The 24,257-nt window shown below is 40.3% G+C and overlaps 2 protein-coding genes across 2 annotated transcripts in view; both read right to left on the bottom strand.

The window, feature by feature from the left end:
* Window positions 1-121: 121 nt before the first annotated feature.
* LOC127568959 (protein SPO16 homolog) lies at window positions 122-7,058 on the bottom strand. Its single transcript, XM_052013233.1, has 5 exons — window positions 6,921-7,058; window positions 5,697-5,790; window positions 1,897-2,068; window positions 564-642; window positions 122-241 (listed from the first exon to the last, which is right to left on the bottom strand). The coding sequence occupies exons 1-5, from the start codon at window positions 7,056-7,058 to the stop codon at window positions 122-124; spliced, it is 603 nt and encodes a 200-aa protein (XP_051869193.1).
* Window positions 7,059-10,034: 2,976 nt separating this feature from the next.
* Window positions 10,035-24,257, bottom strand: part of btbd8 (BTB domain containing 8) — a 95,030-nt gene continuing 80,807 nt past the window's right edge. The window contains exons 14-21 of the mRNA XM_052013232.1: window positions 21,268-21,329; window positions 20,965-21,046; window positions 19,277-19,355; window positions 17,686-17,825; window positions 14,067-15,960; window positions 13,929-13,939; window positions 13,629-13,805; window positions 10,035-11,982 (exon numbers count right to left, since the gene is read on the bottom strand). Coding sequence (XP_051869192.1) covers window positions 11,513-11,982; window positions 13,629-13,805; window positions 13,929-13,939; window positions 14,067-15,960; window positions 17,686-17,825; window positions 19,277-19,355; window positions 20,965-21,046; window positions 21,268-21,329 — 2,915 coding nt within the window. The 3' untranslated portion in view covers window positions 10,035-11,512. The remainder of the gene's footprint in view (window positions 11,983-13,628; window positions 13,806-13,928; window positions 13,940-14,066; window positions 15,961-17,685; window positions 17,826-19,276; window positions 19,356-20,964; window positions 21,047-21,267; window positions 21,330-24,257) is intronic.

Below are 24,257 nucleotides of genomic sequence, written 5' to 3'. Positions count from 1 at the left end.
TGCAACCATCTTAACTAATTATGTTGGTCATAAACATACTTATTAAATAAATGCAACTTGTTTTACTGGAGAAAGTTCTATCTATTTTATAAAGCCCAAAGCGCTGTACATCAATAACACTTTATGCCACATTTAGCTGCCGCTTGCGAAGCATCTCCCAGACAGGACTACGTTCAATAATCTGAGCTCGGTTCATGGCAATGCGATCACGAATGCTGTCTGCATGTGGTTTACATGTAACCTTCATAAAGGAATAAATATTTGAATCATTGACCATGTTTGAAACATTGTACAAGCAGCATTACTGCAGATCCATGATACACAACAACCAGTTTGTAGAATGGGTCCTCCCTATAAAAAAGTTGTACTTCACTGCCAAAGATGCTCTCATCAGTAAATTCACTGAAGCATTTATACAAAGTAAACTTCCATTCTTAACATTACAAAGTCAGGAACTTGATAAATTTCCTTAAAGCACCTGCCTCAAATTGAATCATGTATTGTAACATTAATATACAAGACTCAAAGTTCTATTAAATCTTTCATGTTAGAAGTATACCTACCTTGGCTATCGTGAGCATGCTCCTGACCACATCACCAGCATTATGTGAAGGTATGATTTTCAGATTACTACCTAGAAATCTGCAAATAAAAACTTATGAAATGCCATGGATTTGTAATGGCCAAGTGAAAAAAAGGTTAAGTTGGATTACTTGCAGAAATAGATTAGCTTTTGTAATAATTTCTTGAAGCTAAATTATTTTAGTGAATGACTTTCCTCTTGAATAGCACCATAACCTATCAGTTTCAGCTTGCCTTGGTCAGTGGTACTGGCTTGCCCACATCTGCACTGACAATTCAGTCTCCTAATCTGGATTTGGTGCACTACTGGCAGTGCCTATACCTTTTAGTTGAGGTGGTAAACAGAATCTTGTCCACTTGCCAAACAAACATCTCATACAATTTGAAGATGAACAGCATTAGCCTCTTCAACCTTGGTCCCATAATACCACACTGCCAAAAAACTTTAATTCATTTACTGTTTACTGGACATTTTAGTTGGTGAATGATCATCTTATTTGGTGGAACAACTGCATGAACTTCAAAAGTAATTGCTACACCATTCCACTGCCCCCCAGCCCAGCCCCCCGCCCTGGCAAACCACCACTATAATTTTCTGTTTCTTCCAGCTGGTGCTGATCACCTGGGCTAAAGGCAAATATCTTCCGTCCAATGGCATGGGGTATTACAGTGCGCCTCTGTTCCAACCACACGCCAAATTCAGAATGTGAGAATGAGAGGTGTGCTGAGTTTATCAAATTTCAGACCAAGTGCTTGTCAGTTACACAGCAAAAAAAGATAAAGCCACCTCCCAAAGGTTTTACATTGCAAACATTCTCTTGCCTGAGTTGAGTGTAATATATGGAGACTTGATTTTTTTTTCTTCTATCATGCTCTTCCAAAAAGTTAATATCTTAGGAATCTCAAATAAAACTGATTTACACCTCGAAGGTCAACAGTTTTCACTCTTGGTGAGTTAAAACTTGCCTAATTTTTGCAATTTATTGCACTGCTGTTAAGCGGGCTGCCCCCAGCACATTCTCAGTAACACAAGAAGATGCATTTCACTGTGTGTTTCAATGTACATATGACTAATAAATATCTATATCTATCTGTAAGGTTGTTTGAAAATCCAATAGATTACTGTTATCTACAAGATTTCTGCATTTAAATTATGAAAATATGAATCGATATTAATACCAGTAACTGCACAGAACAAGCATTTTTTTGCTGGTGCATTGTACTCAGCCTTAAAAGAATTTCACTAGATTTTGAATAACCTTTAGATATGTAGATAGCAAATTTCTTAAGTAACTCATTTTCATATTAAAGTACCTTAGCTGAATTTTAAATAGTATGTCCCATTCTTTCTGACCATACAGGCCTGCAACCAAAAGCAGGAAACTGTTTCGGTGAATGCGGACAAACTGCTCAATGCGCTTCATCAGCTTTACTTCTGCAGAACTATCGCAGAAATCTTGAGTCTCTATTATAATAAATGCGATACCTGTGAAAATGAGAAACAATTGCCCAATATCACAACATTTCAATGTTTAAAAGAACCATAGAACCATACAGCACAAAACAGGCCCTTCGGCCCACCATGTTGTGCCGTCCATCAAACCACCCTCACACTACCTAACCCCTTCCTCCCGCATATCCCTCCATCCCACACTCCTCCATATGCCTATCCAACAAGCTCTTGAACCTGTTCAATGTATCTGCCTCCACCACCACCCCAGGCAGTGCATTCCATGCACCAACCACTATCTGGGTGAAAAACCTCCCCTTGACATCTCCCCTGAACCTCCCACCCATAACCTTAAAGCCATGACCTCTCATCTTGAGCATTGGTGCCCTGGGAAGGAGGCGCTGACTGTCTACTCTATCTAGTCCTCTCAGTATTTTATATACCTCTATCATGTCTCCTCTCATCCTCCTCCTTTCCAGTGAATAAAGCCCTAGCACCTTAAGCCTCTCCTCATATTCAATACTCTCCAATCCAGGCAGCATCCTGGCAAATCTCCTCTGCACCCTCTCCAACGCCTCCACATCCTTCCTATAATGAGGTGACCAGAACTGAACACAGTACTCTAAATGTGGCCTAACTACAGTTTTGTAAAGCTGCATCATCACCTCGCGGCTCTTAAACTCAATCCCGTGATTTATGAAAGCCAACATCCCATTGGCCTTCTTAACTGCTCTTTCCACCTGTGAGGCAACTTTCAATGAACTGTGAATATGAACCCACAGATCCCTCTGCTCCTCCACACTGCCAAGTACCTTGCCATTTACCCTGTACTCTGCCCAGGAGTTTGTCCTTTCAAAGTGTACCACCTCACACTTCTCCGGATTGAACTCCATCTGCCACTTGTCAGCCCAGCTCTGCATCCTATCAATATCCCTCTGTAAGCTCCGACAGCCCTCCACACTATCCACAACACCGCCTATCTTAGTGTCGTCTGCAAACTTACTAACCCAGCCCTCCACCCCCTCATCTAAGTCATCTATAAATATCACAAAAAGTAGAGGTCCCAGAACTGATCCCTGCGGGACACCACTAGTCACTGCCTTCCAATCCGAGGGCACTCCTTCCACCACAACCCTCTGCTTTCTACATGCAAGCTAATTCCTAATCCACACAGCCAAGCTTCCTTGGATCCCTTGGCCTCTGACCTTCTGAAGAAGCCTACCGTGAGGAACCTTATCAAACGCCTTACTAAAATCCATGTAAACCACATCCACCGCACTGCCCTCATCAATCTTCCTGGTCACCTCCTCAAAGAACTCTATCAGGCTTGTGAGGCAAGATCTTCCCTTCACAAAGCCATTCCAAAGAATGGAAAAATAAGTAAATCATGGAATGTTTTTAAGCATCTAGTAAAACATTGTGAAGAATAATTCACAGTTTAAAGATTATTTGCCTATTTTTCTTCGTACACAAGCTATATCATCTGAGTAATGTAAATCCAGGATGTTTATAGCATTTGGAATTGAGGACAGGAGTGATGGCTTTAGTGAAAGGCAGGCTGATACAGTGGCAGAAGCAAACTATCATGGAGGTGAAAGTAAGCAGTCTTTGTGCTGGAAAGGCAATGGGGTCAAAAACAAAGGTGGTGTATTAGTTGGCAGTGTTAGTAGAATCCTTTTGAGAGGGCATGGAAATTATTTCGGGGGCCAAATCCTTCCCAGTATTTAATTGGACAAAGTTGCAACTCACCCTTCCTACTCTCTCGACTGTGCACTTTCTTAGAATAATATATTGAGGCTGAGATTTAGGTTAATAATATTCTTAATGCCAGAACATGAGGCCAGAAAAAGGATCCATAACTCCAGCTGTCTGCCCATTTTATTCATTTCTTACTGGCAGCCAAAGGCAGAATAATTAAAAAACAAAGCTGTAAAGATTATGCAATTATGCTGTTAATGTGTGGCTACATTAATTCTTATTGATGCCAAAAAATTACCCTCAATTACCAAGCTGATCCTTGACTTACTGAAGTGACAACCAGCAAACTGATGTTTAAATTGTTTTTGCAAATCATGAATGACACTCCACATTTCTGTGAAGTTTGTGGTCAAAGAAATTGGCAGAGCTTCTCTGAGGTAATGTTTTGTTTCTCAGAATGAGGTTTTTTTTTGAAAGCCCTTAGTTACATTATTTGAAGGAACAACAGAGGATGAGGGGGGAAAAAAAGCAAGAATTCCAGAGCAGAAAAGCACATTTCCTAGAAACTCTCACCCTCCACTACTCTGGTGATTTTATCAACCACAATGCAATTATTTGGATTTGACTGAAATTCAGTAGAGACATGCTGTCAGGTTTTTGCAACCTGTTAGAAAATAAACTCCAGAGGCTTAGTGTGCTGATCACTGTGAAGGTCACTGCAGCCCTGAATCTTTTTCCTTGGACTCTTTCCAAGTTGGCAGATGGACCATCGACAACACTTTCAGTTGCATTGCACAGAAGGTGAAGCATGTATTGTTTCCAAAAGAAAACAAAATGTGTTATTCATTCAGTGCAAGGGACAAAAGGAGAGAATGGAATCCTAAAATCATTACAGCAACACAGGAAGCCATTCAGCCCACCAAGCCTGTGCTGGTTCTTCAAAGAGCAATCCCACTTCCCTGGTCTTTTCCCATTGGTCTGGAAGATTGTTTCCCTCCCAATTTTTTGCCAATTTCCTCCTCAATACCTCAATTGAATCATCTTTCAGGCAGTGGATTCTAGATTTACTCCCTGCATTAAATAGTTTTTCTTCACGTTGTGGAGCTTTTGCAAATTATTTTATTGCAGTTTCCACTGTTTCAGTCGCAGGTAACCTGCTCCTCCTGTCCCATCCGTCCCTATCTCTCTGCTCTTGATCTACCCAGTTCCTTCTACTCACACCCACCACCACCTGCCCCTGCCCCCCACACCAAGTTTTTCCCCTCCTCCATACACTCCTCCCACTAGGTCCCCTCCCTCCACTGTTACCACCTGTCCATCCCACCTCCCTTATTTGGTTCCCTGCTTCCCCTTCCTCTCCTATCAGATTCCACCATCTGCAGCCTCCACCTGTCACCACCCAGCCTATCGCTACTTCCACTCTTTCCTCCTCCATCTGTCCATCACCTCTCCTCATCTGCATCCACCCATCACTTGCCAGCTCTTGCTCCACCCCTTCCCCTGACCTCTTTATACTGGCCATCTCCCCTCTACTCTCAGTCCAGAAGGGTCTAGACCTCCACAGATGCTGCCTGACCCACTGAGTTCTTCCAGTAGTTATTTTGCACCTTTTCAGACTTGCTTGCATCATTTAGTCCATATCCTTGTTCTTCCTGCCAAAATATATTGCCAATTTTGAATATTAGATACAGCCAATGATTAACTTTTGAACAGGGCATTTATCTATATATTAACTAAAATTTACAATTACTAGAACAGACTTCTGAATGAATGAACTATATTATAATGTTTGCATGAGGTGTTGCAAAAAGTTCCACATTATTGAAAAGTGGATGAATGTAGCAAAATCAGAGCGATGGGGAAAAGATAGTTGTAAAGCTATCTTTCATGTAACAAATTGAATGTGATTAGTGCATTTTCTACTGTAGCTGCAGAATAGAACTATTATATACAAGTGTAATTATACCAGAAAGTGGGAAAATGATTGATCCAGTTACCACGGAGTCAGAGAATCTAATTCGCTGGTGCTGACTTGACAAAGACAAAATAGCTTCATGATGCTGGAAAAATGTGAAAAGCAAAATACATTTAATAAAAACCAAAACAATCCATCTGTTCACTGAATGAATTACTAAATATGAACAAATATTAAAAAAAGTTCATGTTGTTTCCTGTTACCGAGCACTAACTTCCTTCATGCATTTATCATTAATATAGTTTTCTGTATGTTTTTAATGATCAAGTCCAGCTAAAATACTGGAGACACAAGAGAGTATGGATGCTGGAATCTGCAGCAAAAAAAAAAACAAACTGCTGGAGGAACCCTGATGCAGGGTCTTGACCTGAAATGTCACCCAACCCTTTGCCTCCACAGATGCTATGCCTGACCTGCTGAGTTCTTCCAGCAGTTTGTTTTAAGTTCCAGCTGAAATATTGTTGCAAGATGCATTTGAAAACTGTGTAGCACAGAAAGCAACGAGATGGGTCTGCTCCTTATTGAAAAAGGACCAATTTCAGTTCACCCCCACAATTAGCATGCAGCTTGGTTATTTTAGTGCATCAATTTCTTTGTAAATTAATCCAAACCAGAAACCTGGTTAAATTTTCCTTCACGAGTTAGTGACAGGCGGTGGAGATTCCACATTTTGATAGTTCTACGTGAATGAGATCGCTATACTTATTGTGCACCAATGCAAATACCAAGGCCATTGGATTTGGGATCCCCAAGTCCATTTAAGAATATCATCACACTGCTTAGATAAGCGTATTGCTGAAAATAACTAATGTAATAGCCTGTAAGTAGTTGATAATCTCCTTTAAATTTAGGAAGGGAATGGCAAGGGATAAGCTGAATGTTTGGGATGCAGTGTGCCCGCTATTATCGAGTCATACAGCTCGGAAACAAGCCCTTCGGCCCAACTGGTCCATGCTGACCAAGTTAGTCTCATTTGGTCGAGTCAATCACTGGCCAGCAGAAACCCCCAGTAACATGGGCACGTTGCAGTGCAAGGGCGGCCGCTGCCCATCGTTGCCCTGATGCCATTCTACACCGGCCCAGCCCCAGCAGGGGGCCACTAGCTCTTAGCGCCCTGCGGGCAGACGGGCCGCCGCCCGCCGCCGCCTCACCTGAAGGGCGGCGCTGACGATCGCGGCCCCGCCCGTGGCCATCCTCCTGACGTCACAGACTCACGCCCCGCCCACTTTCCGGAAAGGCCCCGCCTCCCGGACCGGCGACGTCACGTGACAGGCAGCAGCGGACGAGCACGTGACGAGAAAGCTGCAGTTGCAGAGGATTTGGGAGGATTCGCGCTGGATCCAGCATCAACATTTAATGATTTGTTAGGTGGAAGTTAGACGTGTGATTGTCTCCAAAATACACTTGTTGCAATCGAGAACGTTGGTAGCAAACTTGCACAGACTACACTCTATTTCCCAGCTTAAACCTATTGAAGAAATACATGCAAAAAGTTCAACTTCGAGGAGACCGGGAAAAGGAGCGTTTCAGGGAGAAATACAGCAACATATAAACACAGCAAAATAAAAACCTTGCTTTAAAACATATTGCAATGCGGTGGAGGGAACAGAGAAATTGCAAATATAGACAACAGTAACTGGAGCATGGACTACTAAACAAAGCCAGAGAATATTTCTTCTCAGCATTGCAGCTAATGGGGCAAAAACCCAAGAAGGGTCAATAGAAAAAAGGAAACAGAAGAGCAATGGAAGTGAGGTCATGGTGGCAGAAGCTGGGAGAAAGACATGATTTATTATCACCGACTCGTATATTGTGAAATTTGTTGTTTTGTGGTTGCAGTGCAAAGACAAAATTACTAGTTTCTTGTTAAAAATATAAAAAATGTAGGTTTGGTTAGTGCAAATCATTATTGCAAAACTGTCCAATGTAACCAGAATATTTATTTTATCAGCACTATATTTCACTGGCTGTTGTTTTACCGTCAGTACAACAACCCATGCCTGAGGATTAGGGGTATGAGTGGCCTGCTACAGGAAGATGGAATCCCAGGAGCAGAGTTAAATTGCAGAAAGTTTGTAGAAAATTAGCAGAACTAGACCATTGCACAAAATAGCTCAATTGATGAAATTATAATTCTGGAGAACAAACCCCCCAAAACGTGGAGCATAGAGAGTGGTATTAAACCAACACAACACCAAAGGCGCAAACATTGATAGGACAACAGAAGGGTCAGATTAGCATAGGGCACCTAATAAATAGCAACTATGTGTTACGAACCAGCAACAAAAGAAACACACAGAGTCATGATTCAGTGTTAAAAACTATTTTATTAATCAGTACTTATGATAATAAGAAAAATAAAAGTAAAAATGTTAGTATGTTAGAAGTAAAAATGTTAAACCTTGAACATTAACCCCAAAAACTAAACTCTTCGTGTGTGTGTGGCTCAGTCCCAAACTCCAAGTCCAGGAATGGTTTTTAAAGTTCAGTTCAGCAAGCCATAAGGTGAAACATGAGCAAAGGTTTCTTCAGCAACCACCGTTGTCTGAAGATAAGGCGTAGATGTAGAGAAACATAGAGAGAGTAATTACAAAATCCAAATGTTCCACGATGGAACCCAAACAACACTTCAGTGTTTACTCGGTAGTGACTTCCTCACCCCGAAAAGCATCCGAATAGTGGTTGTCCACACAAATACCTGTTTCCTTCTACAGGTCAGCAACAAAGTGAACTCCACCAGATTGCTTCCAGTTTCCACATGTGGATTTCAGTGGCAGACACAGTTATTGTTTCTCATCCATCGATAGAGAAAACTAGCAGGCTAGTGTCTCTCTCCCCTTTCTCTCTCTTCGACTCGACTGACTTCTTCAACAACGTCATTACGTCCTTTACCTTCTATTGACGTAAGCACGCCACACACACACACACACACACACACACACACACAACCTAAAAGGGACTTTCACCGAGTCTGTAACATATGCCTTATCAGCTCAATGCTGTACTAAATACAGGACTCTGGTACAGACTTACAAAAGGTTAATAAAACAATAATGTGCAATAGATTATGTAGAAAAGGAATCTTCTCTCAGTTATTCTAAAGTTGGGTAAATACTCACCTGTTAGGTAGAGGATGCAAATTAATGTCCATACAGGATGAGATCAGTCATTTCAACAGGGGTAGGGGAGGAGAAAAATCATTGAAAAAAAAACTTGTTTCTTCAGGAAGTTATAACTTGGTGACTTTTTCTTTCAAACAACGAGCAAAGTGTGTGCAAATCCACTGCAGTGTTTCTTCAATTTAAAAAAAACATGGGTAATGTGTTTCATATTGTTGAATCTTGCTTTCCCCAATGAAATGAAATTTAGCTCGGATACAAATATAAATTTATCTATAATTTTAGATGGTATTTATTTCATATGTTACCTTATTCCTCAACTTAATCCATTCATTTCCAATTTCAATTTTGTGAATGTTTCAGTTTTGTGGAACAGTTATCGTGAAAATTAAAAATATCTACACAAAAGTTATCTCCTTTGATGAAAATCATCCTTTTCATTAGTAGATTCAGTTGTGAAAGTCGATGAAACTAAGGTGTATTAAAAATTATGGTACTTCCTATTTTTAAAGACCTATACTAGTACAATATCAATTAATTTACACCATAGGATTTGAAAAAATGTTGATCATGAATTCTAAAATGAAATACCATATGCATTCATTGCAATTTAAATCAACGTCATGTAACACTGCAGCCACAATCTGAGGCATACCTGCTCTCCAAGTACATATTTATAAATTGCTTCATCCCTCAATCTCCCTCTTCTTTCAGGGACACAGACTCATGCTGATGGACGATATTCCATCATGGAGTGGTGAATTGCTCTCTCGAGGAGTCGGCGCGAACTCAATGAACCGAATAGTCCCATTTTGTTCCATAACTAATTCTATGAAACACTGTGGCCCATTTCTTAACAGATTAAATATTGTACAAAGCTTTTAAACAGGTACCAATGGCTACATCTCACCTTGGGAATTAAATGGCGTGCAACTTTAATATTGTTTAAAAAATGTAAAAATACAAAAATAGGTAGTCAAATTATAAAGCCAGCATATTTTATTGCTTAAGCAATTTTGAAACGACAAGCACCATCCCCACCCTCCATAAATAAATTGTGTATTTCAGTTTTTAAGTGTTGAACATGTCATTTTAAAAACATCAAAACTGTTTAAAGATAGGAAGTTGAGTATTTTCCTTGTAAAAAAACGTGGAATTTAGTTGAAACAAAGTTCAAGACAAGTTTTAAGGTTAATAGATTTTGCTTTATTGTCTTCCTCCACTTTCACATTTGAATCTAAACAGCAACCCACCCTTTGGTGTTGTGAAGTTGGATAACTAGAATAAGTTTGCTTTACATTGTAATACAATTGGGAAAGTGTTACTTTTTTTCCAAAATTGGGTACAACTTGCATAGAGGAAATGGAAAGCTTCATTTTAAAAAAAATGCTGCATATTTGAACAACCACCATTTTACGTCAAGCAATTCTATTAGTCACTCTATCTTGCATTGGTCTGAACATTGACTGGGCTGATTTCAAAGAACATGTCCAATTTTCCTTTCCATACAGTGCATTTTGACTATTTCAGTTGTTCCTGTTCAAAAGGGAGGCAGGAAATTTTGAAATGAAGTTCTGATGAAAGATCATTGACCAGAAACATTAACTGTTTCTCTGTGCATAACTACTGCCTGACCTGCTGAGTGTTTCCAGTACATTTTAATATTTCAGATTTCCAGCTTCTGCAGTATTTTGCATTGAGTTCCAAACCTAATTAGCATACATTCTGCACAGCCCCGGTAAGGATGATTTTAAATAGACATCTAAACTTAAACTAAAGCTCAGCTCCACCTAAAAGACTAATTCCCTTAAATTCTATTCAGTTTCTTTAGAATGAGTTCTCCATTAAAGTTGGGGCAATGGTCAAAATGATAATCATGGCCAGTTCAATTTACAACATCTAAAATAAATAGGTATATTTAAAAGGAAAATCTCTTAGTTTTTCACAAGTCAGAATTATTTAGAGATTAACTAACTATTCTGGCAGATGCTTCGTGAATCCCAGTCCATAATATGTCAATCCAGGTCACCATCTCAATATTCAACATGTACTGGGGAAATCCCACATTACATCAAAGTTCACACTTAAAGATTTAGTTTGCTGTTTATTTTATCCAAAAGAGGTTAAGGAAATTGGTTCAGATCTTGGGTCCATGGACAGCAATATTCATTTAAAAAAAACAATCAAGGTTCAAAAAAAATCAGTATAAATACCATGGCTGCTTTGGATTCCAGAACTAGACCTTGTACAATACAGAGTCATTAAGAAATACAACGTAATCATGACCTAGTTTGAGGTTCTTTTAAAGAAAGTTCTAGTAAGCTGATTAATACTTTCAAAAACTAAAAATGAATTTAGTTTAGTAACATTTAACATTATGAAAATGTGAATGTTTAGCCTCTAGTTTTAGACATACAAACCAATAATTTACAAGATTTTTCTATTCTGAAAACTTGAGTCCCACTTTAAGATATTTATAACTAGTGATTATCCTATTACACAAAATTGTTTACAAGACGATTCCCCAAATCGTAATTTTATACTTAACTTTACATTGCAAGTTTATTGTTTTACTGCTGTGTCCAGCATGACCCAGGTGATAATACCTGGTTAAGTTGGAAAAAAAAAGAGGACCTAGAAGAATCCAGTTCATACTTACACCTCTCTGTACACAGTTCAGTGATTATGCTAGTGATGAGTTTCCAGTTCTACAATTGTCCATTCTCCCTGAGGGGACACTGATTCTTCTGGGGAGAAACTAGCCACTGTAATGCTAGCTGCAGAGTCCTCTGAAGGAGATAGCAATTCAGTCCATTTGCACAGTGCCTCTTTTTCAACTGCAATTTTACCTGGCAGTTTAGAAGCATCTCGAGAAAGAAAAAGTGTTTGGTTGATGAGATACTGAGCTAAGTTGATATCTTCAGGCAGACAGTTGACAACACCATAATTTGGGTCCTGATCTCCAATCAGTTGTTTAAGTAGTATCCAGTCTCTTTCTGCAAAGTGTTCACTTTCTTTCTGTTGCAAATGGTTCACTTCTAGTTCTGAGCTCCGTTCCATATCTTCTATTATTTCCATCTCGTATATGGGAGAAAGGGTGTTTGAAGGGCGACGATCATGTGCGTAGTTTTGGGATCGGTCAGGATCAGCTAAGTCTCCTGAAACAATTCATAATACTAAACATTGTAAAAATTCTGATGCAAGCAGATATTTAAATTGGGGCTGTTGTAATCTACCTTGGAGTATCTGTTTAAAAGAATGACTACGATGATGATAACAATAACTGAACTGTAAGATGGTCTTAAGGGTGATGACAAGATAGAAACTAATATAGGATAATAATGAAATTAACACATGCAAGTACAAAAATGAGAATGATTAAAGTATTCATGTTATTCAATTAATCCTGAAACATTTCACCACTGAAATTATACTGTCAGAAAACATTTTAAAAATGTGCAGTGCCACCTTCTCAAATTACTTGTCATTTTAAGGAGGTATTCCCTTGTTCAAGATTGATGCGTTAATCCCTTTGCTGAAACAGGAGGAAAAAAATGTGTCAGCTGTGTCACTATTTTGAAGCCATTGATTCCAGGAAAAGCAAAAGTAATAGACAGCGTGATGTTTATTGTCAGTCCTGTGATCATGCCTCATCACTCAGCTAGCTAATCAAATTGTAATTTGCTGCACTGAAGTTCAATTAAGCTTCAGTTGTCATCATTTTAATTTCAGATACTGCAGAGATGCATGTTCATGTTGTGTATGATTTGGTTCTGAATTGGTGCTCTGTATACAGTTGCACTTCCCAATATACAAATTAAAAAAATAAAAAAAAAATCAGGAAAATCTGATGTAGTTTATTAGGTTAGTCAGCAGTTAAAAGATCAATCATTCACCAAGCAAAATATCCAGTAAGAACCTCAAATATCATTGCTGAGTAAATCAGAGTAATCAATTAGACAATTTAAATACATTTGGCTTAATTTAACTTAGGAATACAAGCATAAATAATTTGAATTACATTCTGGACAAAACAAGTACAGTATCCACAATACATTATGTTCTTGTCAGTTCCCTCAAATTCAATTAATTCTGATTTACAGAACAGTTTACATGTATTACTATTAATATTTCAGTGCAAATGTAGTTTAGATTCTCTCAATGGAAAAGTAACATTTCTCATGTCTTGAGATCACATCACTTTAGTTCAAAAGGTTTAAAAAAAAAAACTGGTTTACAAATTAGTCTTTGCAATGAGTCTAAATCTAATTACTTTGGCATTCTACCCACTTGAAGGGCTATGTGTTGGTTTAACCTTGCATGCCTGCATTCATGGATTCAACGTGCATAGATCTCCATGAAGTTCCACTTAACAGCATCTGGCTTAAACACATTCAGTTATAAATACACATGTCTATCACATACATGGCTTGGCTAAATGATCTTTAATGTTATTTACAGAAAATGGCCAGAAGGTTCTAGAGTGCAGATTCTTTTCTTTCAACAAGCCATTGTTATTAGATATGTAAATAACTAAAGTCCTACATCCATGCTAACAATTAATGGGGAAAAATGTACAATGTTCACATTTAACAATTCTAGACACAGGTTCCACATTTTGTACCTTGCAAACTCAACCCCCACCCCTCCCTATTGCATCTGCCATTTTAAAATTCCTACAGTTCTGCAAACTAAATCAATCTGGTCTTAGCTTCATTCCCTTATATAGGTGCAAGTTGGCAGAGAAGCCCAAGTACCATCTTCAGACCAAGTGGTATCAAAAGTTAATTATGGTATACATTACCTGTTGGCAAGGTATTACTAGCTTGTTCACTGGATGTTGAATGGGACCCTTGCACATGCCCTTTTCCCACGTTTGTTACATGATCAATTGTATCAATGTCGTCCGTGGCAAAGCTCTCACTGTGTTCAGTGGACAAATGCTCGTTTTTGGCAGAGCTGCAAATGACAGGGTCCTTTCCTGAGGTCTACCATCACTGCTACCACCACCGTCACCACTGCCATCCCCAGTGGCTGGCTGGGTATCATCTTTGACAGGCGACACATTGTCCTCATGCTGCCTTTCTGGTGCACTTACACCCACCAAGTTCTTTTCTGCAAGCGTATTTCTTCCCTCAGTGAGCAAGTCAGCAACAAGGTGGTGAGCAACAGGTGCTGTATCCACTTCTTTCTCTTGCTCAGATTCTGTTGAAACAGCTTGCGAAGCTGCATCATAAGCTACCGTAGTGGCCCCATCTGCGGATGGTGACGGACTGGGAATTTTTCGACTGGCCTTTTAGACTGCTTTGGAAAGTCATAGTTCAAAAAATCATCCTCAATTTCCAGTGAGTATCGGGAATAGTAGGTCCTCCCATGATGTTGATAGCCACCCTCGTGCGAACCGCCGTCAAATACATCAGAGGGAGTAAGAGAATCCAAGGAACAGGCAGGAGTTTCAGCCTCTCCCTCATCAGAACCAAGCTCCTCGCACTCATCCACAGAGAGCAGGACAGATCGCTTGAAATTTGCAGCCGAGGGGAAGTTTGTAACCTCTGTCTCATTTTCAGTAACATCTTCAAAAGCCAGATTGTCAATTCCCTGGAAGTGGTAAATGCTCTGCTCAGGAGGGGGAGGAGCAGAAACAGGGAGAGGGAACATTTCCTCTGCATTCTCAATTTCAGATTTTTCTTCAGTAACTTCACTCAAAGACAAGAGATCTGAGGCAGCATCTAATTTATCAACAATGGGCACAATGTGGTCCTCACTGCTTTTTTCAGTTGCTTTATTTCCTTGATGAGAGACTTTGAAACCATGGTCACTTACTGACTCTCTTGCACCAGTCTGACTATGGGTCTCCACTCCTTTCATTTTTACTTCTACTTTTAATCCACTGTCATATTCCTTAAGTTCTTCAGGTGTACTAGTGTCACTGCTACTTCTTCCGAGAAAGTCATGACAAACCACAGTACTGCACTTGGAAATGCCTCTCTCATTTGATCCATCGTCATCTTGGGAACCTCCAGCGTCATAGTCCTCAGAGTTGGGTTTTATATCATCAGATGACGTTGTTGCACTTCCAGTGTCTGTGTCTGGGCTTTGTTTTGGGAAAGAAGTGTCTGAAGGTGGATAGACCTCTGTACCCATGTTCCAAGATTTCACTAACAGTGTTTCCATATCCTCTTGATTTTCCGTAATTCTTGGTGTTTTCATTTCTTTCGGCAAGTCCGACAGAACTTGTATCCCACCGTGGTTTAAGTTAGGTTCTGACTCTTCACTGGTTTGGTCAGCAGGTGTTGCAACAATGCAATGGGTCCATAGCTTGAGAACTTCCTCTTTGGAGATGCCTTCCTCTGAGCTCTCACATACTTGAAGGAATTTCAGTTTGGTTTCAGAATCACTTGGGGATTTCTTATTTGTAACTGATGAAGACTGACATTGGCCGATGCTTTGATCTGACTTTACACAGGATTGCCCATCATCTTCAGAGAGTTTCAGTGTTGTTTCACTTTCATTAACAGCCACCTTATTCACAATTTCCTCTAATGTACTTGCCTTTACAGTAAGTTCAAGTTGATTACTTGACCTCAAGTTTTGTTGAACACTTTCCAAATTTTCCTCTCCTTCCCCCAATTTACAATCCTTTGATGGTGATACCTCTGTATTTGGGCTAGGTTCCAACAGATTATTTGCTCCCGCTTGATCAGATTCAGCATTAACAGATTCACTTTTTGAATGTGCCACACTTTTCACATTATGGCGTAGAGAATTTGAAGCAGTCTTATCATGACAACTAGAGGTAGACCTTTTCAATCCTGAACCAGTTTTGTTTGTGGCAGTAAGCACCTTAGTTGATGGTTTTCTAACATTGGGTAATGATGCACTTCTCTCTTTCAGTGCAACCTTATTATTTGAATTAATAGGTGTCCTGGGGCTTGAGGTGCCAGGTTGTGCCATTCTCTTTACATTTGTCTTCAGTGCTGTGGGAGTAGCTGTTTTCACAGCTTTAGCATTATTAGATTTTGTAAACATTTCATTGGAAGCAGTTACTTTTTCATTGTTTGGAACTTTGTTAGCCAGCTTTAAAGCATCAGTCGTTTCTGAAGCAGGGCTCATTTTTCCTGGACCCATTTTTGGATCTAAGATTACAATAGAAAGGTTAAAATTGCAAACATATTTCATACAGAATTAATTTTAAAAAAAGATTACTAAACCCATATATGGGAACAAATAAGACTAAAAATGTTTCAGAAAAGTGTATTGAAATAAAACATGAGAACCTTTTGGATTTATAATAACTGTAATACATAAACTTTCACCCTTTGACGTCTATTTTTTTTATTGCGAACAGGTTTCAGTTTCCTCTTAAATGCATCCATGTTAGTTATCACAAGATCACAAGACAAGGGAGCAGAAGCAGGCCATTTGGCCCATTGAGTCTGCTCCAAGGAAAAGGGAAAAAAGGAGAAATGAGAAATGGGGGGGGGGGGGGGGGGGGGGGGGGGGGGTGAGGAAGAAGAAAAAAAAAACTATTCTAATCCCAATTTCTGCCTTATCCCCATATCCCTTGATACCCCAACTATTTAGATATCTATCTATCTCTTCCTTGAATGCCCCCAATGATCTGGCCTCCACTGCTGTACCTGGCAAGGAAATCCACAATTTAACTACCCTCTGGCTAAAGAAATTTCTCCTCATCTCTGTTTTGAAACTGTACCCTCTAATTCTAAGATTGTGCCCTCAATGTTCCATGTGGTAACGAGTTCCACATTCTAACCCTTCTCTGGGTAAAGCTTCTCCCAAGTTATTACCACCATTAGCATTGACACCACAACCATCACCACAATTTATATAATGTCTTTAATGTATTGAAACAAACCAAGGTACTTAACCTCTGGCCTCTTACCCTCACCACCTCACTAGATCTATTCATTGTTGTCAACATGATATTGACCTTATCAATTTTTCCACTGCACCTATTCATTTAACCACAATACCCCTTTAATTCCAATATTGTCATCAAACCCATTGATGAAGTTCGTGCTGTTGCTTGCCCAACTGACCTAGAACCTCATACAAGCTCCCTGACATCACCGTATTCCTCCTGATGGACCACGACCCCACCACGGAACATCAGACCATCGTCTCCTCGACAGTCACGGAACTCATTTCCTCTGAAGATCTTCCCTCCAGACTCCAGCCTCGGTCTCCTCCACCACATTGAGCCCATTTCTGCTTCCTACCCAAGATCCACAAGCAGGACAGTCCTGGTGGACCCATTACAAGCCTGCTCATGCCTCACTGGACTTATTTCTTCCTACATTAACTCCATCCTTTTTCCTTTTGTCTAGTTGTTTCTCACAAATCCAGGAAAACTCTATACCCTCTGACACTTTGACAATTTTCAGTATATTTTTTTCCTCTAGAGGCTCATTTCCCCATGAACATCTACACCCTCTACACCTCCATCCCACACCAGGATGGTTTGAGGAACCTTCCCTGAACTGAGGCCCAGGCTGTCTTCCTCCACCATTACCCTTCCTCAACTGCTGAATCTTCTACTACTGAACTTGTGTAACTCCACCATTTCTGTCAAATCAAAGGTGTAGATACGGCAATAAAAACAGAAAGTGCTGCAAATCAGATGGTAAAGCGTCCCTCTCCACACACCCAGAACACATTGGAGGCCACCTTCCACCCCACCACTGCCATAGTCAGAGCATTCACTAATTTCCACCATCTTCAACCAGATGCCACAATCAGACATCAACATCAAACTCCCCAGCATTCTATTCCCTCCGTTATTACTTTGCTTATTTTATAGCATACATCGTATATAAAAATTGTGTGGATATTAGTGGTACCTTTAGCCTTGACTGCTGCCCCTGATGCTCCCTTTGCTCTTTGCTGGGCAGACGGGTCGCTGCTACTATTCCAGGCTCTCTTCGCTTGAGCCTGTGGCATCGCTTCATCTCTGTTTTGTGCCTTCTGTTTGTTGGGCACACTGGCAAAGACACACACAACAAAAATCAATTTGTATTTCACTTTTAATATGTGAAACACAGAATTCAAATACAGCACGAGTTTGGTTTTCTATGGCCCTTACTCTGGGATCACTTCCTTAAACCATTCTGACTATTAATCCCTATATAGAACACAGAACAGTACAGGCGCTTCAGTCCACAATGTTGTGCTGACCTAAATAAATCTACCCCACAATCAATCTAACCCTTCCCTCCTCCACAGCCCATAACCCTCCATTTCTCTCACATCCATGTGCCTATCCAAGAGTCTATTAGATGTTCCTATTTTTGTTCCAAAATAAACTTTATTCATCATAAAAAACAAACTATATACAACAATAAAACAGTGCACACCGTTACGTTTGTGTACGGATCATTACTGTTACCTTGCTATATTAAAAACACAGCACCGATGCCACTTTGCGGCTCCCTGGGGTGTTACCCCAATCCCATATTTACAATATTTAAGGGGCTTCCTCGCCTGACTCCGCCCCTTTTTCTCCAGTGGCAGAAGGACCACTTCTGTCGTCCTTCCTCACCGAGTCCTCGCGCTGGCTGCACCCAGCGTCAGTGCGTCCCTCAGCACGTACTCCTACAGCCTGGAATGTGCCAGTCGGCAGCTTTCCCCTACGGACATCTCGCGGAGCTGGGAGACCAACAAGTTTCGGGCAGACCAAAGGGCAAATTTCACCGAGTTGATGACCTTTTGCTCCTATTGTATCAGCCTCTACCACCACCCCTGGCAGTGCATTGCAGGCACCCACCACTCTGTAAAACAAAAACCTACCTCTGACATCTCCCCTAAACTTTCCTCCACTCATCTTAGATAGATCTTTAATACTTAAAGACCGTACATTAGTGACGGTATTGTGCACCAGATAGCTTACACAAAATTCCTGATTTCCAAGTTTAAGCATGTTCTAGTCAATCTTTTGTGAAAATCTGTGTGAATGTTACTTAAATTTATTTAAAGTTATTTAAATTCTCTTCAAAGGAAATGTATTAATCCAGTAGAGGGCACCAAACCTACATTAAATCAGATTCCTGTGTATATACACCTCATTGTGTCCAATAAAATCTATTTACATCAATGAGGTGCACTAAACAATTTAAATCTTTAGTCTTTACATGCAAGGTTTGTTGCTCCGTTATTATTTGAGAGATGCAGGCTTCTACCATACCACTGTGTTCAAGGAAGATACACGCATTGATATGACAGCCCATTCTGAGGCCGCAAGTGTATGAATTCTTAAAACTGTAATAACTTACATAAAGACAACATTTCTCACAGCAGCAACTCTTAGTATATTCATATCCCTTATGACAGTGCTGATGCTGATGGTGGGGGGGGGGGGGGTGCGCAGAATGTGGTGCTTATGAGAGGGAGCACGAGTTAAGAAATTTTATAAAGTAATCTACAGCTGTTACTCACCTACTGGAAGTGGGTCTGGTGGTTTTCACTGAAGCAGAAGGTGTTTTTGTTGCTTTGATGACAGTTGCCGGCCTGTTAACTGTAGTTATGGAAGGAAATAAAAGAAAACTGGTTACATTTTAATGCAATCATTCGCCATCACTTCTGCAGCCAGAAGAATAGCCCACTGAACCGGAGAACAATGGTGTTCAGGTTTCTGAAGGCAGGTGGGAAGCAAGCCTGTGCACGCACTCGAGGGGAAAAGGTTAAAAAGATCTCACTGGCTAATCTAGCTGGGCCACGATTTGTATCCTTGGAGGCTGCATATGATTTAAAGTGCAACAAATCAATTGCTTTGATCTATATAGTCCTTGAAAATGGATTTCAAATGCCCTTGGAGTTTCTTACTAGAGAACTGGAGTTAAATTCAAGTTCTCATTTAAGCCTTAATTTGCGTCTAAGCCGTCTGGAATATTGGATTCAATACAACGTTCGGTGAAACACCCTCCTCCTCCCACATTTCAATCCAGTTTCCTCCCACATTTCAAAGGCATACAGGTTAGGAGCTGTGGACATGCTATGTTGGTGCCGGAAAAGTGGCGACACTTGCGGGCTGCCCCAGCACATTCTTAGCAACGCAAAAAGACGTATTCACTGTGTGTTTTGATGTACATGTGACTAATAAATATCTTATGTATGGGGAATGGAGGGGGTGCAAAATGAAAGAGAACAAAGAAAAACACAAAGTAGGGAACAAACAGATTCTTGCTTTTTTTTTAAAAAAAATGAGATGATGGGGGAGTATCTGGCAGGGCCAAATTTTATTGGCCATCCCTGATAGCAAGTCAGGCTGGAGGAGCAGGGTTCTCTTGTACCTGCTCCCCTCATCTTTCTTGGTTTGTTTTGGGAGGTGCAACGTTGTCTGCAAGTCAACATTGTGGCAGCTACAATGCAGCTCATGACTGAAGACAATCTCTCCGCCTCACTAAAGCACACCAGCAGACTCATGGGAGGAGGAAAGACGTCAAAAGTGCTAACATTTAATTGCAGAAACAACAAACCTGCAGAATAACCTTCTGGCCTGCTGGGCTCTTTGCAGACTCCATGCAACATTTTCAGTGGATTGCTGACAGTTGTTATTTTCTTCCCACAATTGTTCATTCCATTTGTTGCATTGCCCTCCTCCAATTCACTGACCTGCCCAACTGACTCCACAGTGGGGCTCTTGCTTGAACGTTCCAGCTTGTCAGAATGCACCTATTCCCGTTTTTCTCTGCCTGCTGTTGAGTGGTTTTCTTGGGTGTTTTTCCTGACTTTGGTTGGATACCAGATGAAGAACTAGGAGCTACTTTAGGCCGTGCTCCTGTATTGATTTTCCATCGTGACTACTGGTCTCTTTGTTTGCCATTATAGAAACTGCCTGACCAGAGAAAACTGGCAGGAGGTCCTTTTGCTTTACTAACAACACTTTCACTTTTTGTCCTGGCCTCCAGTCTGGTTTTTGCAGGGGTAGTTGCCTTTGTCGAAGTGCTTTTCTCATTGCCTTTCCCAATTTTTGGCATTTTTTCACTTGGCTTTTTAACATTCTTTTCCTTTGTTTCCTCTTTCCTCGAAACACTGGCATAAGTTCGCCCGTTTGATTCTGCACCGATGCTCCCAATCCTTCAGATTTCATTTTGAAGCGCTGGACACACGACTTTTGGACACACTTGCACTTGACTGCAGCTTCCCTTTTCTGCAGGCTTGCCCTTGCGTGTCAGGAATGGTAGAACTAAACCGAGGATTTTCTTTCTGCTGTCAGCAGATGTAAAGTTAATGCACATACTTACTCAATATGTAATAAAAGTTTAGTTTTAGAGTCACATGTACACTATTACATTAATCCAGGCTTCTTTTGCCATTTTAAAATTTACAGATGATGTCTTAAATTAGGTATAGTTCTGGAATTGCATCCTCAAATGTATACACATGGAAAATATTAAAATACATCATAAAGTTGACATAATCCTTACCTGGAAACTGGTCAAGGTTGGTCTTTTGGCAAGTTTTCTATCATCACCTTTGTCCAGAGCAGCTGAAAGTATGATACACATAAAAACTTAAAAAGCAGAAGCCTCTCGAGCCTGCTCTGGCATTTAATTAAGTTCACACTCAACCTTGCACTTCATGTTTACTTTCCCGGCTGGTCTCCACGTCCCTTGATTCCTTGTGTGTCCAAAAATCTATCGATTTAGCTCCTGACTGAGCATCAACAGCCCTCCAGGGCAGAACATTCTAAAGATTTACAGTCCTTCAAGTAAAAAAAATTCCCCTCATCTCAGTCCATTAGTTAGTTACACTCTCAAAATGCCAGCAAAATCCATTCTTTTGTCATAAAACTTGGCTTGACTAACATAATATTGGAAAGGATTCAATGGGCTGAATGCATTAGATCAAAAGGATTATATATTTAAAATGACAACAATTTTTTTTAAAAAAAAGGAGACAGAACAAAAGCGAGTTTTATATAGTTCAAATCTAATACTTTCTGGAATTTAGAGAGAAGTCCAGTATGTTATCCTCTTGTGGACAATAGGTTGGCACTGGTAACAGAACATCCAGACTTTCAGGCCTCTACAGTAGATATAACTACTTCGACAGATGGTGAAAAAAGCAGTAAAAAGGTTAAACAACTGCACAAAAGGCTCCCTTTCAATTGCTTGATTCTGCTTTGGAAATGCACAGGAAATCTTTCAACATTTACACTTGATGATGGCTGCACCAGGGGAGGAAGAAATGAAGGAGCTTCGGTTTCCATTCACTCAGCTGGAGTTCTCTGAAGACAGAGGGAGCAACACAATTCATCCACCACATAACTTCGGGAGTGTCTTGGTCTGGATTGCCAATTTACTGATAACAAAAACCTGACAATCAATCCACTGAATATGGCAACAGTATTAAAACTCTGTGTAAATGTAACAACTTGAGTAATCTGAGACAGGGCTTATGGCAAGCGTAAAGGGCATTGATTGTGGACCCATGGCCTGTAGACCCACTGGGTTTTCCTATCTTGCTGGGTCTATTGTGGACTATGTGACAAGCCTATTATTAGCTCTGATTACTTAACAATATCACCATGCATAATGTGACAACCAGTGGTGGAAGGTGAATTAGATGTTCTGTGGGGGATTTTTTAACCCAGCAATTTCCATGATGCTTCTTAACCCTTGCAGAATTAAACCATGAAAGATCTCCAGGTTTTTGGGAAAAAAAACAAAAAAACTGCACATGTTCAAATTCTGAAATAAAAACAGATGTTGAAAACACCAAGTAGGTCAGGCAGCACCTGAAGAGAAAGATTTGGCATTTCAGGTTGCCCAGGTTTTTAGCTGATGAGGTTCAAGGCAAACTATGTTTTCAATTTTTGAAAATAGCAACTTGGTTTTTTCTGGAAAAGATTTTAGCTCTTTAATTAACAATGCTGTAGATTTGACGTCAAGGACTCCCTATGACCCATCCAACATATGTGGCTCTACTGACAAATGAGGTTCTTTAATGAAGCAAATGCAGTAATCTTCAACAAGACCAGCTCAACACAACAGTTATACAGATAAGACTAAGTAATGCTACAGAATCATTACAACATGGAAGGAGGGCATTCAAGTCCATAGTGGCACTGTGTAAAAGTAATCAAGGTTGTCCCACTCTTTCTCTCTCCCTATAGCCCAGCAAATTTCCTTTCAGATACCTACTGAACTCCACTCTGAATGCGATAGTTGAATTTACCTTCACTACTGTTGCTACCAGACCCTAAGCATCAACTGTGTACTTTTTATTTAAGGCGGGGAACCAATGAAAGTTTCAGTTCTTATTGTTCAACACTGAGAAAAGGGTGCCTATTGACATCAAAATCATCTGGTCAACATTGCAACCAGGATGCTAAAGGTCAGTCTATAGTGAAAATGGATAAAGATATCACCAGTCCAAATTAATGCAGGGCAAGAAGTTTATCTGAATCAATATCAGGAAAATGCCCCATTTATGGAGAACATCACATAAGAATGAGAGAAATAAGAATAGTAGGCTATATGGCCCATCAAACCTGCCATTTATCTGATCTTCCATCTCCATGTTATTTTCCAACACTGTCACCAAGCCCCTTGGATTCCCTCAATGTCCAGAGGTCTATGAATGGACCCAACTCAGCTTCCACTAGCAAAGAATTCTGAAGGTTCACCACCCTCTGCATGAAGAAATCTATCCCTTATTCACAAACTGTACACATGGCCCTAGGTTCCTCAGCCAAGGAAACATTCCCCTTGTATTTTAGCCTGCCAAGCCCTTAACAGATCCTGTACATTATGATGAAATCTCCTCTCATCCTTCTAAACCCCAACGAATCCAGTCCTCTCAATCTCTCGTCATATGGTAAACCCATCTCTGGAACCAGTCTCGTAACCTTTGCTGCACAGCATGACAAGTACATCATTTCTTAAGGAGACCAAAACTGTACACAATGCTCCAGGTGTGGTCTCACTAAGGCTCTACACAATTGCAATAACACCTCTTTACTCCTGTAATCAAACCCTCTCATTATAAAGGCCATTATAATATTTGCCCACTGCACCTGCATTTTGGCTTTCAGTAACTTGTGTACAAACACACCTAGGTCCCTTTGTACATCAACACTACCTAATCCCTCAATTGAACAAATACTCTTTTGTGTTTTGTGCACTAAAGTATATGACCTCACATTTTTCCATATTACAGTCCATCTGCCATGTTCTCATCCATTCAGTTTGTTCATGTTCTCTTGAAGCCTCTTCACAAAGATCTGTAAAGATCTTCTGTAGCCATAATTCCACCTAGTTTAGTATCATCAAACTGGGAAATATGAAACTTTATTCCCATAGATGTAGATTGTGTGTAGTAGGGGCCCCAACACTGATCTCTGCAGTACCCCACTTGTTACAGTCTGCCAACCCATGGACAATCTGTTTATCCCACTGTCCCACTGCCATCT

Source organism: Pristis pectinata, chromosome 3, assembly GCF_009764475.1.
Source record: "Pristis pectinata isolate sPriPec2 chromosome 3, sPriPec2.1.pri, whole genome shotgun sequence".
NCBI lineage: Eukaryota > Metazoa > Chordata > Chondrichthyes > Rhinopristiformes > Pristidae > Pristis > Pristis pectinata.
This window is presented reverse-complemented; position numbering and strand designations above follow the sequence as displayed.